The sequence below is a fragment of the Aristolochia californica genome, unplaced genomic scaffold, assembly GCF_029961685.1.
Source record: "Aristolochia californica isolate CCGP_79_NKW_82.1479 unplaced genomic scaffold, dmAriCali1.0.hap1 SCAF_14, whole genome shotgun sequence".
Lineage (NCBI taxonomy): Eukaryota > Viridiplantae > Streptophyta > Magnoliopsida > Piperales > Aristolochiaceae > Aristolochia > Aristolochia californica.
Window position 1 is genome coordinate 988771 of NW_027181815.1, and position 12330 is coordinate 1001100.

At 38.8% G+C, this 12330-nt stretch overlaps 2 protein-coding genes across 2 annotated transcripts; both read left to right on the forward strand.

Moving 5' to 3' along the window:
* The first annotated feature begins 69 nt into the window (after window positions 1–69).
* On the forward strand, window positions 70–2212 carry LOC137950466 (cinnamoyl-CoA reductase-like SNL6). The gene is made up of 6 exons (XM_068796945.1): window positions 70–454; window positions 568–725; window positions 844–1032; window positions 1160–1313; window positions 1403–1595; window positions 1686–2212. Exons 1-6 carry the CDS (start codon window positions 295–297, stop codon window positions 1765–1767), a joined length of 936 nt encoding a protein of 311 aa, XP_068653046.1. The 5' UTR covers window positions 70–294; the 3' UTR covers window positions 1768–2212.
* Window positions 2213–3298: 1086 nt separating this feature from the next.
* Window positions 3299–12249, forward strand: LOC137950157 (serine/threonine-protein kinase BLUS1-like). Its single transcript, XM_068796539.1, has 20 exons — window positions 3299–3407; window positions 3578–3825; window positions 5183–5437; window positions 5647–5771; window positions 5866–5910; window positions 6007–6088; window positions 6173–6241; window positions 6341–6511; window positions 6608–6673; window positions 9528–9596; window positions 9705–9836; window positions 9924–9997; window positions 10128–10349; window positions 10640–10734; window positions 10876–10973; window positions 11042–11101; window positions 11270–11392; window positions 11477–11551; window positions 11712–11773; window positions 11848–12249. Exons 1-20 carry the CDS (start codon window positions 3389–3391, stop codon window positions 11903–11905), a joined length of 2148 nt encoding a protein of 715 aa, XP_068652640.1. The 5' UTR covers window positions 3299–3388; the 3' UTR covers window positions 11906–12249.
* The last annotated feature ends 81 nt before the right edge of the window (window positions 12250–12330 follow it).

Here is a 12330-nt window from a genome sequence, read left to right on the forward strand (position 1 = left end):
ATACTCTTAAACATTTAACCCATTGACATGATAATCATTCATCATTTCCCTCTTTGGCTCCAAATTGTTCGTTCCGTTTTCAAACCTTTACCTCTTCCTGTGGGCAAAGCGGGAGTAGATGGGAAGCCTTCCCCCCTGAATCTCACCTAACCACCCCTTCTCCTGTGCAAAGCGGGAGGGGCAGATTTATAAATAGCAAGAGCCCCTTGTTACTGCTCCAAATGCAACGTGGGAAGGCAGAAACAGGGAGTGCAAAATAAATGAGAAAAATACCCTTCTGATTGCTTCCTCAACATGACATTTCTTCCTTCACAAACTGATCCCGGAAGCCCTCAAGTTCAACAACAAAAGCCTACAGTCTGCGTTCTCGACGCTTCTTCCTATGTGGGTTTTTGGATTCTCAAAGGGCTGGTTAACAGAGGGTATTGGGTTCATGCTGCAGTTCAGAAAAATGGTAAGTCATAGAGACGTTCTGTTGGCGGTTTGTTTGAATTTTTGAGCGTGTGTTTCTTCCAATTCGTCTTAGTTTCTTAGAGGCGATCTTCTCTGTTTTACTTTTGGATGCAGGGAACCGTGAAATTATATCGAAAGTTAAGGAGATGAGTCTCTTCCAAAAGAGGCTAAAGGTCTTTATTGTGGATGTGCTCGATTATCACAGCATCACTGAGGCTTTGGAGGACTGCTCTGCTTTATTCTGTTCTCTGGATAGTCCGGATTCATATGATGTTTGTGTTTTTTCTCCTTGTGTAATTCAGATGGTTGTGATTACAGGAAGGGAAAATCCTGTCCCTGTTCACAGTATTTATGGGAGTCAGAAGCTCATTATAGTTTTGCTTTTGCTAGGACCTGACGGTGGATTTGGAGGTCAGAGGGGCAATCAATGTTGTGGAAGCATGTGCTCAAGTTCACAGCGTTGAGAAGATGGTGTTTTCTTCTTCTTTAGCAGCAGCTATCTGGAGAGAAAACATTGGCTTGGTGAAGGAAGTGGATGAGAAGTCATGGAGTGATCCTGAACTCTGCAAACGGCTCAAGGTTTGTGTCAATTCCTAAGCTTTCTATGGAATTTCTTCTCATTCAAAGTCTGCTGTTCAATAAATTGATTATCCTCAATTTGGAACCAGAATTATGAATCTAATAATACTTCTACTCCAATCTGCAGCTCTGGTACCCACTAGCAAAAACACTCTCGGAGAGGGCATCCTGGGCCTTAGCCATGGACAGGATGGTAAACATGGTGTCAATCAATGCTGGTTTGGTGCTTGGCCCTGGCATTGCTCTCCTGAATCCGAGGCCGACGATGTCCTTTCTCAAAGGTGCAAATCCATCAGATATCAAAATATCGGTTAGTCTTGATTATGTATTTGATTCGACATTAACCTCTTCTTAATTTGGATTCCAACAGGCGCAGCCCAGATGTGTGAAAATGGAGTTCTTGCCTCTGTGGATGTGGAATTCCTTGCAGATGTTCATATCCGTGCGTTGGAGGACCAGTATTCGAGCGGGAGATACTTCTGCTTCACAGAGGTTCTAAGCACGGAGAAAGACTGCATTAGACTGGGGCAGAGATTAAACACTTTGATCTCAATTCCAGCGAGGTCCGATTTATAACTCTCTGGCCTTCCGCAACAACTGCTTAAAATTTTCTATTTCCTGACAGATTTGATTTTATTTGATTTGTAACACAGATATGAATGCAAAAACAATATCATTTACGAGGAGAGATTGAGTAACAAGAAGCTAAAGAAGTTGGTTGAAGTTGCAGCATAGAGATGCATCCTTCTTAATGAATAAAAGACCAGTTCATTCCATACATGATCAGGGTTGTGATGCTTCTTATGAGTTCATTTACCTGTAAACAAGTTACTATTTGTGATTATATTGAATTGGAGAGGGAGGTTTCCTCAGAAGGCTTATTGTTGAATTTCCTGAAGACGATTTGAAGAGATGATTGATGAAGAATCGTCAACCCAAGTCATGATGATCGACAACACTTTCTTTATTTCTAGTCTCGTTTTCTGAGAAGGCGGATTTCGTGGATGATCTTGAGTATGCGTGTTAGACTTTTAATTCAATCAAGTGCTATGAGGATTTCGTGGAGGTTCTTCAGTCCTAGCCTGTGACATTTCTTGAAGGTTTTAAAATGGTCCAGATTTCTCGGGAAAAAAGGAGTGTTTCGATAAAAGAATTGATCCACCCAAAGATGCAGGTTTTGAGATTGATCCCATAATAATTAATACAATACTTGTTGTTGGTAGCAAGTCTCAATTGATACATCCAGAAATTTCTGCTTGTCATGAGTCGTTAATCGTAACTCGTAAAATCCCTTAATTGGGTTGAAGCCGGGGCATCAGCAACAGGGCGGGGGATGAGTTTCTCTGTAAAAAAACCGAGTGTGGAGGAGTCACGTGAGAGAAGACCGAGAACGCCTTTTGCCCTGCTGTCGATTCCCGATTAACGTCCGGAAGTCCGAACAGGTTGCTTGGCAGCCGGCAGGCGAGGTACGGAGCAGAAGGATTCTGCCGAAACCGTAATTTACCCTTTTTTGGTACTTTTTGCTGCTTTTCCTTGCCCAAAATGGTGCCTTCTATACCCAAACAGATTTCACGTGGACAGCACTACTTCCAAAATTACTACTATTACGTAGTCCATATCCTCGCCTTGAGATTTCCTTAAATACCCTTGACTTCGAAGAAAAGTACTGTTATAGTTTATTTTTCTGGAAGTCAAAACCGGATCGGGTTGGTTCGGAATAGGATAATAATTTCTTGACATTCTCTGCCTTAACTGAAGGTTGTTTTCGCTGGAACCAGTATCCAACCGGAGCCAGTAGTTGCTGGCCGGCTCAGCTGTGATTCAACGAAATTCTGAATTTTGCAGAGGACATTTATGTCCTACCAAGTATTTCGATCACTGTTGACTCTTGTGACCAGACCAACCTCGGAAATCATTTAACACGTCACTAGATGCTACATGCTTCGGCCACGTGTCCCTTGACGTTCTATACGGCACTGGGTGCGTAAAGGTAATTCCTGGCTGCCGAGTATACAAGTAAGAACACCCAAGGTATATATTAGTCTTTGAATCTTTTATTTAATTCTTGGTTTTAACAGAACGGCTTTATATATTTCACCTTCTCCATGTGGCGCGCTTTCTCTATACAAATGTTTGCCGTCACCTCGCCCTCCGATCCGAACGCTCAGGACTCTCCCTCCTTGGCCAGCAAATCCCGCTAAACCTCACGATCTCCCTCCCTTTTCATGTTTATTGTTTCCTTTCTTCTCTTCTCCTCGATTTTTTCCTCTTCTCCCGTTTCCGTATTCCGCCATTCTCGATCTAGACAAATCGAACAACTCCAAGCAGCTCTGGTTGATTAGCTGGTATCACAGCCATGGATAAACATCTAACTGGTGAGCTTTTTCTTTTTTTCTTTTTTGTTCTAATTTTTGGTTTGTTACGTGGTTTTGGATTTAGCTTTGCAATATCGTTTGCTCGCTGTTGCTTTATATCTCTGAGTTTGTCTAATTGATGACGAGTTCCTGTCTAAGAGAATCCCGTGCTTTGGTCTTTATCTGAGAAGTTAGTGCATCAAGGAGGCTTTCGGAGGCGATGTCGTCGTCGTTGTCTAAGAAGCTTAGTTCGGGAAGATTCGCGTCGGAGGAAGTGGACTTGGATCGGAGAAAGTATCCGATTGGCGCAGAGGATTATGAACTGTTAGAAGAGATAGGGCAGGGAGTTAGCGCATCAGTTTATCGTGCGCGTTGCGTCCCCTTGAACGAGATTGTTGCGATCAAGATTCTTGATTTCGAGAGGAATAACAGCGATCTGGTACATTTCTCCGGTTTTTAATTTGTGTCTTTTTCCTTCTTATGTTTGTGGTTAATGCTCCACGCGTACAGCAATCCAGGTGGGAATGTCTGTTAGGAAAATGTACTGGGAAATATTCTGTTTCAGACGACTTTGTATCTCTCTGTTTGTTTGATGATTTGACTGGGATCTGCTCAGTTGCTCTCGTACCAATGTGCATGGGATTCTCGCTATCTAAGGACTGGTTGCTTGTTTTACTCTCAGTACGAAGAAATTGTGTTAGTTTGTTAGATGCGTTTAGTTCCTTGGTGGCAGAGCTTCCCTTTCACATTATTTCCCTTATTGAGAAGAAGGCATACGTTCTCAAGAGCTTAATTGGTTGTTATTCTTCATCTAAAGCTAGTGGAAATGGAACCTACGTGCCACATTCATTACTGATTTTCAATTATCGTAATTCAGTAATGTGGTAGTCCTTTATTTTGTTCACTTCCTTGTTTTGTAGCCTTCATTAATGAGTCAATATTGAGGTGAGATTCGGAACATTATCCGTGTCACCTGCATACAAACTACCACTGATAAACTGAGCTTGTAAATTTTATGTCTTCTGGAAGAAACACTTGTGTTGTGTTCAAAGCATATGAAGGGAAATCCTTGGCTAGGGAACAGAAGAGCTAAGATGTTCACTGGATCGGAGCCTTGAGGCTCATATTTGCTATGGATTAATATTTATAACGTGTTATTGTAAGTTTTTTATCACAAGCAAAAACAATTCTTATACATTTTATATTGAAAAACAGCCATACAGTAGACTGTTATCATCTTTCATCATGGCTTATGATGCTGCAAAGCGGGTTAGATACCATCAGTAGCAAATATTGATAGAAAATGTGCTGCATTTGTACCCTATAGTTATATATTTTATTTGTTTCTACTTAGAATAGAGGAAAATACCTTTTTACTTGGTGCGACACAGAGGTTGCAGAAATTACCCACTAGTGTTTCATAACATATATGCTGCTCAAGCATACAACACTTTTATTCTCATGCATTCTGTATTGAGTAATTTTATGAATCTCTACCTAGACATGAGAGGTGTTAAGACCTTTGAGGGGACATTCTCTTCTGACAGTTGTATTTATATAGCATATTCTTGTTTAATTCGACCATTTAAACTTAAGTAAGGTTGCATTTATCAAATTGGTGCCAGGCGAGTTCTGATTTACTTGGACTCAATTTCATTTTCCAATGTAAATAACAGTAGTTTTTGTCTTTCTAATCCAAAGACCAGAAGAGAATATGCTGTATAACATTGTCTTGAAGAAATTTCTTTACAAGTATAATTTTCTGACATCTCTACAATTTTTCGTGTCTACATCAGGGCAATATTTCTCGAGAGGCACAAACAATGATCCTGGTGGACCATCCTAATGTTCTCAGGGCACACTGTTCATTTGTAAAAGACCATAACTTATGGGTTGTCATGCCCTTTCTCGCTGGTGGTTCTTGTCTTCACATATTGAAAGCTGCCTATCCTGATGGTTTTGAGGAGGTTGTTATAGCAACCATTTTACGTGAAGTTCTGAAGGGTTTAGAGTACCTTCATCATCATGGTCACATACATCGAGATGTTAAGGTAAGATATCTGGTAATTCTGATTGCTTTAAAGAATCGGATTGATGCATCTGGTGGGTCAATCATATTAGATTACACTCTAATTTTCTTGAGTGTGGGACAGATATCACGAATGATAAACGCAATAGCTCTTCATGCTTCTTGATTAGACAATATTTTTCAATGCCACATGAATTATAGCTATCAATCCATTTGACTTCTTCTATATAGGCTGGGAATATTCTAATTGATGCACGTGGAGCAATTAAGCTTGGAGACTTTGGAGTTTCTGCTTGCCTTTTTGATTCGGGTGATAGGCAACGCTCAAGAAATACTTTTGTTGGGACACCTTGCTGGTAGATTTCTGACATCTTTCTTGCTAGCCCGAATATGGTCTTGCTTTCTTCACCTTTGATGTCCTTACTCATAAATGCATCCTGTTGTTTCTAGGATGGCACCTGAAGTGATGGAACAATTGCATGGATACGACTTCAAGTTTGGTTTTCACTTATTCTATCTTTTTTTTTATCTCATCTTTGACCGGCTCATTCAATATTACACGTGTATGTCTTTTGGAACTTTGTTTTACAGGGCAGACATATGGTCATTTGGAATAACAGCTCTTGAACTAGCTCATGGTCATGCTCCTTTCTCAAAGTATCCTCCAATGAAAGTATGCAGGCATTTCATTTTATTTTCTCTTTGTTCAATTACTTCATTAGCACTAATAAAATCTAACAGAAATGGCCCACAACAGGTTTTGCTTATGACCTTGCAAAATGCACCACCTGGTCTTGACTATGAAAGGGATAGGAAGTTTTCAAAGGTATCATTTACAGACTGCTTATTTGAAGTTTTAACTTTTCCAATAGTGGTCAGTGGTCTTTGCTTACAGTTCTGTTTTCTTGGTGGTGTTTCTGCCTAGTCTTTTAAGCAAATGATTGCTATGTGTTTGGTAAAAGATCCTTCCAAAAGGCCTACTGCACAGAAGCTTCTAAAACATTCCTTTTTCAAGAAAGCTAGATCTAATGACTATATTGCGCGGGCACTTCTTGAGGGATTGCCTAACCTTGGCGATCGTCTTAGAGCATTAAAGGTTGGTTCCAACATGTGACTTAATATCATGTGCCATTTTCACCAGAATGCTTTGTTGGTTTATGTTTTGAAATAAGCATTTCCATCTTGATTGTAGTTAAAGGAAGCTGACATGTTAGCACAAAAGAAAATGCCTGATGGGAAAAAGGAGGAGTTATCCCAGGTTTGGTTTTTGTAAATTTTGTTGTAGAGTTTGTTAAAGGTCAGGTGTATTTTGGTAATTTTACTATAGGCTATTATGTTCTGAAGTTATAATTAGATAGAGGTGAATTAGACATGTACAAAAATGTAAAGTTTACTTTTGTTTATTATTGTTTGATGGCTGTAAGTGAGATAACTAGAATGTGCGTATTATTGTCTTTTTGCCTTGTAATCACTTAGTTTATGAATAAAAGAGATTATAGATCGACCTGATCTACTAATCAAACAATCTCTTCAATGTGGTTCTCTCCTTCTTCCCTTCTCTTCTTTTTCTCTTTTCTTCTTTTTTTTTCTCTCACTTTCTTCTTCTAGAATTCTTCCTTTTTCTTTATTTTACATGGTATCAAAGCAATCGGTTTGATTGTTGTGAGTTTTTAAGTGAGAATCGTCTTCACCTCAAGTCTATAAGTTTTCTAGGAAGGGGGATTTCACAAAACTGCTGCTGATTGAAGGTAAGGATCAGACATTTTTCTGTTTATTTGTGCCATAAACCTAGGGTCTGTGGCTGGTGTTTTGAATTGAACAACTTTATATGATATTTATGCTTCTTGAGGGTTTTTAGGGCTCCTTTTACCCTATTCTTGCCTATGAACATCTCACAGACCTGGGTCTGCCTATGTCATCAGCATCGGGGCTGCCGTCAGCTTTTCATTACCCACTAGGAATTTTAGTTTTTGTGGATTAGTGGATAGCATTAGTGAAGCTGCATTGACTGAAGTTTGGGTGTCCTAATACTAATGCATTTTTTATAATCTTGAATCTGAATTGTATACCAGTTAGTGTTGTAGAGTTTGAAATTGGTTAATGGCTGACTCTGTTGACGTAGTTACACCCCCAAGAAGCTCAGGAAATTCAGATTCCAAGAAATCACATACTATTCATATAACCTCTACCAAGCTCAATGGCTGAAGTTATTTTAATTTGTCTATGCCTGTTCAAATGTTTCTTAAGGCGAAAAGAAAGGCAAAGTTTTTGAGTGAGGTTCACCTAATTCCTCCTAATGATTATTGGGAAGTTGAAGATAATTAAGTTATGACTTGGATAGTGAACAACATGGAGGAAAATCTAAGTGACCTGGTTATGAGCTATATAACATATCAAGAGAGTTCTTGGATACTTTGACGGCTATTTTCACAAGAAACTAATTTGTCACGAATATACGAGCTATATGCAAAATGTTTTAGTATATCCAGGGGGATAAAACTGTATCTCAATACTTTATAGAGGTGGAAGGCATTTTGGAAGAGATTAACACCTTTCGTCCTTTTACTACTGATGTTACTAAGCCTCGTAGTAAGAAAAATCAGATTCAGGTTATTAGATTTCTAGATAAGGTAGGACCAGAGTGTGATGCTATATGGGCACAAATACTGGCTGATGATGGTGATCATACATTGGAGAGAGTGTATAACAGAGTTCTTAAGGTAGAAACAGTGGAAGATGGTAAAACAATTGCTGGTTCTGATGCCCCGCCATTAATATCTTCTATTCCTAGATCTGAATCATCTAGGGGTAGATGAGGAGGAATGGGAGGTAGAGGACGTGGGAGTGATAGTGGAAGACAAGGTATATCTAATCATTTCTTCGACAAATGCTAGGATAAATTTGGAAATCTTACTTGGCTAGTGTTTCTGTAGAAAGTGGAGAAACAAAATGACTTAGGAATGTGCCCTCCAAAGCAGGAAGTATGATATAATAGTAAAGACTTTGGTACACTAAATTATTTTTTGGGAGTAGAAGTGGCAAGAAGCAAAAAAAAAAGTATGATTTTATCTCACAAAACATATGTGACAGACTCATAGACATATTGAGTGAACATGGATTGTTGGGTGCCAAACCTGTTAACACTTCTATGGAAATGAACTCTTGTTGCATAACTAAAATGCAATAACCAAGTAGTAATACTTATTGCTAGTAATCTAGTGTTTCATGAGCGAACTAGATTGCCATTTTATTCATGTAGTGCTAAGCAGTAAAGTGACTACTACGTATGTAAAGACTTTTGATCAAGTTGGAGATTTGTTTACTGGTCTTTGGAAAATGTCCATTTGTTGATTTTTGTTCCAAGCTGGGATTAGTAGATATATATGTTCCAGTTTGAGGGGTAGTGTTAAAGGTTAAGGGTATTTTGGTAATTTTATTATAAGCTATTATGTTCTAAAGTTATAATTAGATAGATGTGATTTAGAAATGTTTAACAATGTAATTTTACATTTTTGTATCTGTTTGATGGCTGTAAGTAAGATAACTAGAATCGGGGCATTATTATCTTTTTGCCTTGTAATCACTTATGTTATGGATAAAAGAGGTTTGGGGTCGACCTGATCCACTAACCAATCAGTTTATCTTCAACATGGCTCTATCTTTCTCTTCTCTTTCTCTTCTTTCTTTTCTTTTTCTTTTCTTCCACTTTCTTCCTTCAAAATTCTTCATTTTTCTTTATTTTACAGAGTTTAATTGGACCATTAGATTTTTTCTCCTAAAAGGTGGATTCTTAATTTTTCATTCAAATATTGTCAAATGTTTTCCTATTTGTGCTTCATAGGCTGAATTTTGCTAGACTACACGTTAGGAAACTACTTGTTTATCTAAGCACTTGAAGAATATCAGTTGCATCATGATTCATTAGTTCTAATCTGCACTTCTATATCTTCGTTGTGGCCCTCCAAAGCAGGAGGTATGATATAATGTGCCCATCGAAAGGAAGTTCTAATATGCAGACTGCTATGTCTTTGTTGTGGCCGTCTCTCTCTTATCTGAGTCTCCATTGCTTCATATTTACTGATTTTAATGCTTTTGTTTAAAACTCTCTGCAGAGTGAATACAAGCGAGGGATCAGCGGGTGGAACTTCAATATTGAAGACATGAAGACTCAGGCTTCGTTGGTAATTCTTGCATTCTTTCCTCTATCTTGACAATCTTGAGAAGTCACTTTAACAGTACAAGTTCTTCTAAGAGATGCTGAATTCATGATTGGACTACTGTTGTGTTAGATTCAGGATGATGAAGCTGTTCCAGACAAAGAACAAGGAGGCTCCTCCAGTTCTTTATCTGGTCTTGATTCACCCAGTAAATATTCACAAAGCTCCTCCGTTGTTTCATTAAAAGATTATGGCATGGAAAAAGTGAGCGTATAACTTCACCTTGTTGATGTTGCTTTCTGGAAGGTATCTGTCTGGTAATTAAGGTTTTAATGATGTTGGATTTTGCAGGAAGATGAAGATAGGACACGGACAAAGCCAACAGCCTCTCAGTCACGTGTTCCTTCTTCTTCAAACAATCTTAAGTATACAAATTGAAGAACGTTCCTTTTTCTCATTCATTTCTTGTCCTTCCTCGTGTGTCCTTTAGGTTTGACAAGTTGTCTTCAGCTAGTTTTGAAAGCAAATATAACGGTTGTCATTTTCATTCATCAGGGAAAACTGTAATGGAGCTGAAGATGATTTTAGTGTTGTTATATCAAATCGTAAACCTTGTTCAGGCAATGGCATGGAGAATGGCTTGAATGAGAGATGTGAGGAGAGCAATGACAAGCATCGAGATGGTACAGCTCCTCATGCAGATGTTGAGAGGGCGCTTCCAAATAATCCTTCTCATACAACAGCAGAACTTGGTCCTTCTTCATGCAAAGGAGAAAGGTTTGAGATTAGACTTTCCAGTCACATTTATTCAGTGATTGATAATAACGGGAACATATGTTCTCTGGAGCTCTCAGTCCTTGGTGGGTTTCACAAAGTGAATGGACTGGCTGTTTTCCTCAGTATCTTCTTGTCAAGAGCTTGATCTAACAGCTCTTTGCATTCCTGTATTCATTTGCTGTAGATTGTATTATTATAGATAAACTCTTGTTGATAGATTTCATTAAGGTAATTTCATCTTGTTCTGCTTTTGTTACCTTTTGTTTCTAATGTAATCTTGATTAATTTAGGGATAAGCAACAATCTCAGATACAAGCCACTGGCACTTGTGATGGAGTAGAGGATGCACCTCTAGATATGTTGCCAAAAGCTCCAAGATCATCAGGTATAGAGTAGGTGTTGTATTTCTTAATTCCTTGTAACTTTCTTGATGTTATTTCCATCAACGCACAATTATTTATTTTGTTGTCTTCTGAGCTCGCTCTGTATTGAGTTCCTTTGTCCATCAACCTCTTATGTGTTACAGGGACATCAAATTCTGACCATGATGAGAAATCAAAGGGGCCAGTTGTCCAGCAAAGAGGACGTTTTAAAGTGACATCTGAGAATGTTGAGCTTGAAAAGGTATAATGATCGCTGTCTGTCTTTTCCTCTCGGTCTTATGTTACAACTTGTCAAATCTTTCTTTTTAGGTGGTTCTATCTTCTCTTCCAGCTCCTGCTCCGATCCTTCAGAAAAGCCACAGTATGCAGGTTTGTACTTGGAAATTGTTGTGAATTTAGATAGCCCATTCCTGAGAAATCCATTTCAGGCTCCAGGGAGGCACAACAAGCAGAGGCCTTAACAGGACCGTTATAACAAATATGGTCTTCGGACATTGTCATTTCAAAGGCTTGTAAAAGAGTAGTTTGATTATGCAGGTTATATCTCAACTTCCTGCAGTTTATACCTCACTGCCACCCGATGCTACTACATCAACCTCTTTTGGATCTTCAATTTATACTCATCTTCATACTATCTTGCAGACAAATATTCTTCTTAGGGTATGGAATTTCAGTATCTACTGGGAGACTTATGTGCTCTTATTTAAGTAGGCAGTTTATTTGCTTGTCTAATTTCTTTGACAGGATCATATACTAAATGCAATGAAGCATATCAGTTCCAGTCAGGGAACCAACGTTGACTTCCAAGAGAAGTCTTTGGTGAGTTATAGTTAGATGTACCATATACTTCAATTCTTTGCTTCGTTTGTTTCCTCCAACGTCATGATCTTCTTTATGCTTTTAGCTTGTACCCGATATTTAAGGTTTGGACCTGTCTTATGGAAATCTTATTCCCATATTCGAAATCTTTTTTTGGCAGCTGGAGGCAGCACATGAACGGGAAAGGGAGCTACTACTGGAGATCACCGATTTGCAAGGGAGGTGATTGCAGAGACCAGATCTATCAAGGTACGTCTTTTGAAATATAGATACCTGATAATTTAGTTGAAACGCAGGTTGATAAATGCTCAAGACGAGATTAATAGACTCAAGAGCGAAAACCGTTCAAGTTAGTTGGATCCGAACATCCATGTCAGCGCCCAGATCAGATAATAGATTTCTTGGATGCTTCAACACCAAAAAATGCGCCTGTCTTCTTTCCAAGACAGTAGTTCATGTGGCGCCGCCGCGCAAGTTTAACTCTAGGGAAGAGGGTTGGTGTCCTGCTGCAATGAAGGAATTAACCATCGTCGGCACCGATTTTGTGCAGGCATGTGGGTATAGCGAGGAATGCATTTGTTTACCCATTCGTCGATGCTCGACTACAATTGTATATATTTTGATATATGTATACATCTTCAATTTGGCCGTTGGATACGTGTGGTTGTCTACTATTATTTCCGCTCAAATGCAGTTACCTGTCATCTATTGTTTATCGTCTTTCAGCGATTAGTAAACGATGCTAAGAAACTTGATACTCTTCCAGTTCTAGTCAAGTA

Coding starts and splice junctions, on each gene's coding strand:
- LOC137950466 (XM_068796945.1), top strand. CDS start 295: ATGACATTTCTTCCTTCACAAACTGATCCCGGAAGCCCTCAAGTTCAA. Junction 1,033..1,159: donor AACTCTGCAAACGGCTCAAG/GTTTGTGTCAAT, acceptor TCCAATCTGCAG/CTCTGGTACCCACTAGCAAA. Junction 1,314..1,402: donor GACGATGTCCTTTCTCAAAG/GTGCAAATCCAT, acceptor GGATTCCAACAG/GCGCAGCCCAGATGTGTGAA.
- LOC137950157 (XM_068796539.1), top strand. Junction 5,911..6,006: donor TTGCATGGATACGACTTCAA/GTTTGGTTTTCA, acceptor TTTGTTTTACAG/GGCAGACATATGGTCATTTG. Junction 9,597..9,704: donor TGAAGACTCAGGCTTCGTTG/GTAATTCTTGCA, acceptor CTGTTGTGTTAG/ATTCAGGATGATGAAGCTGT.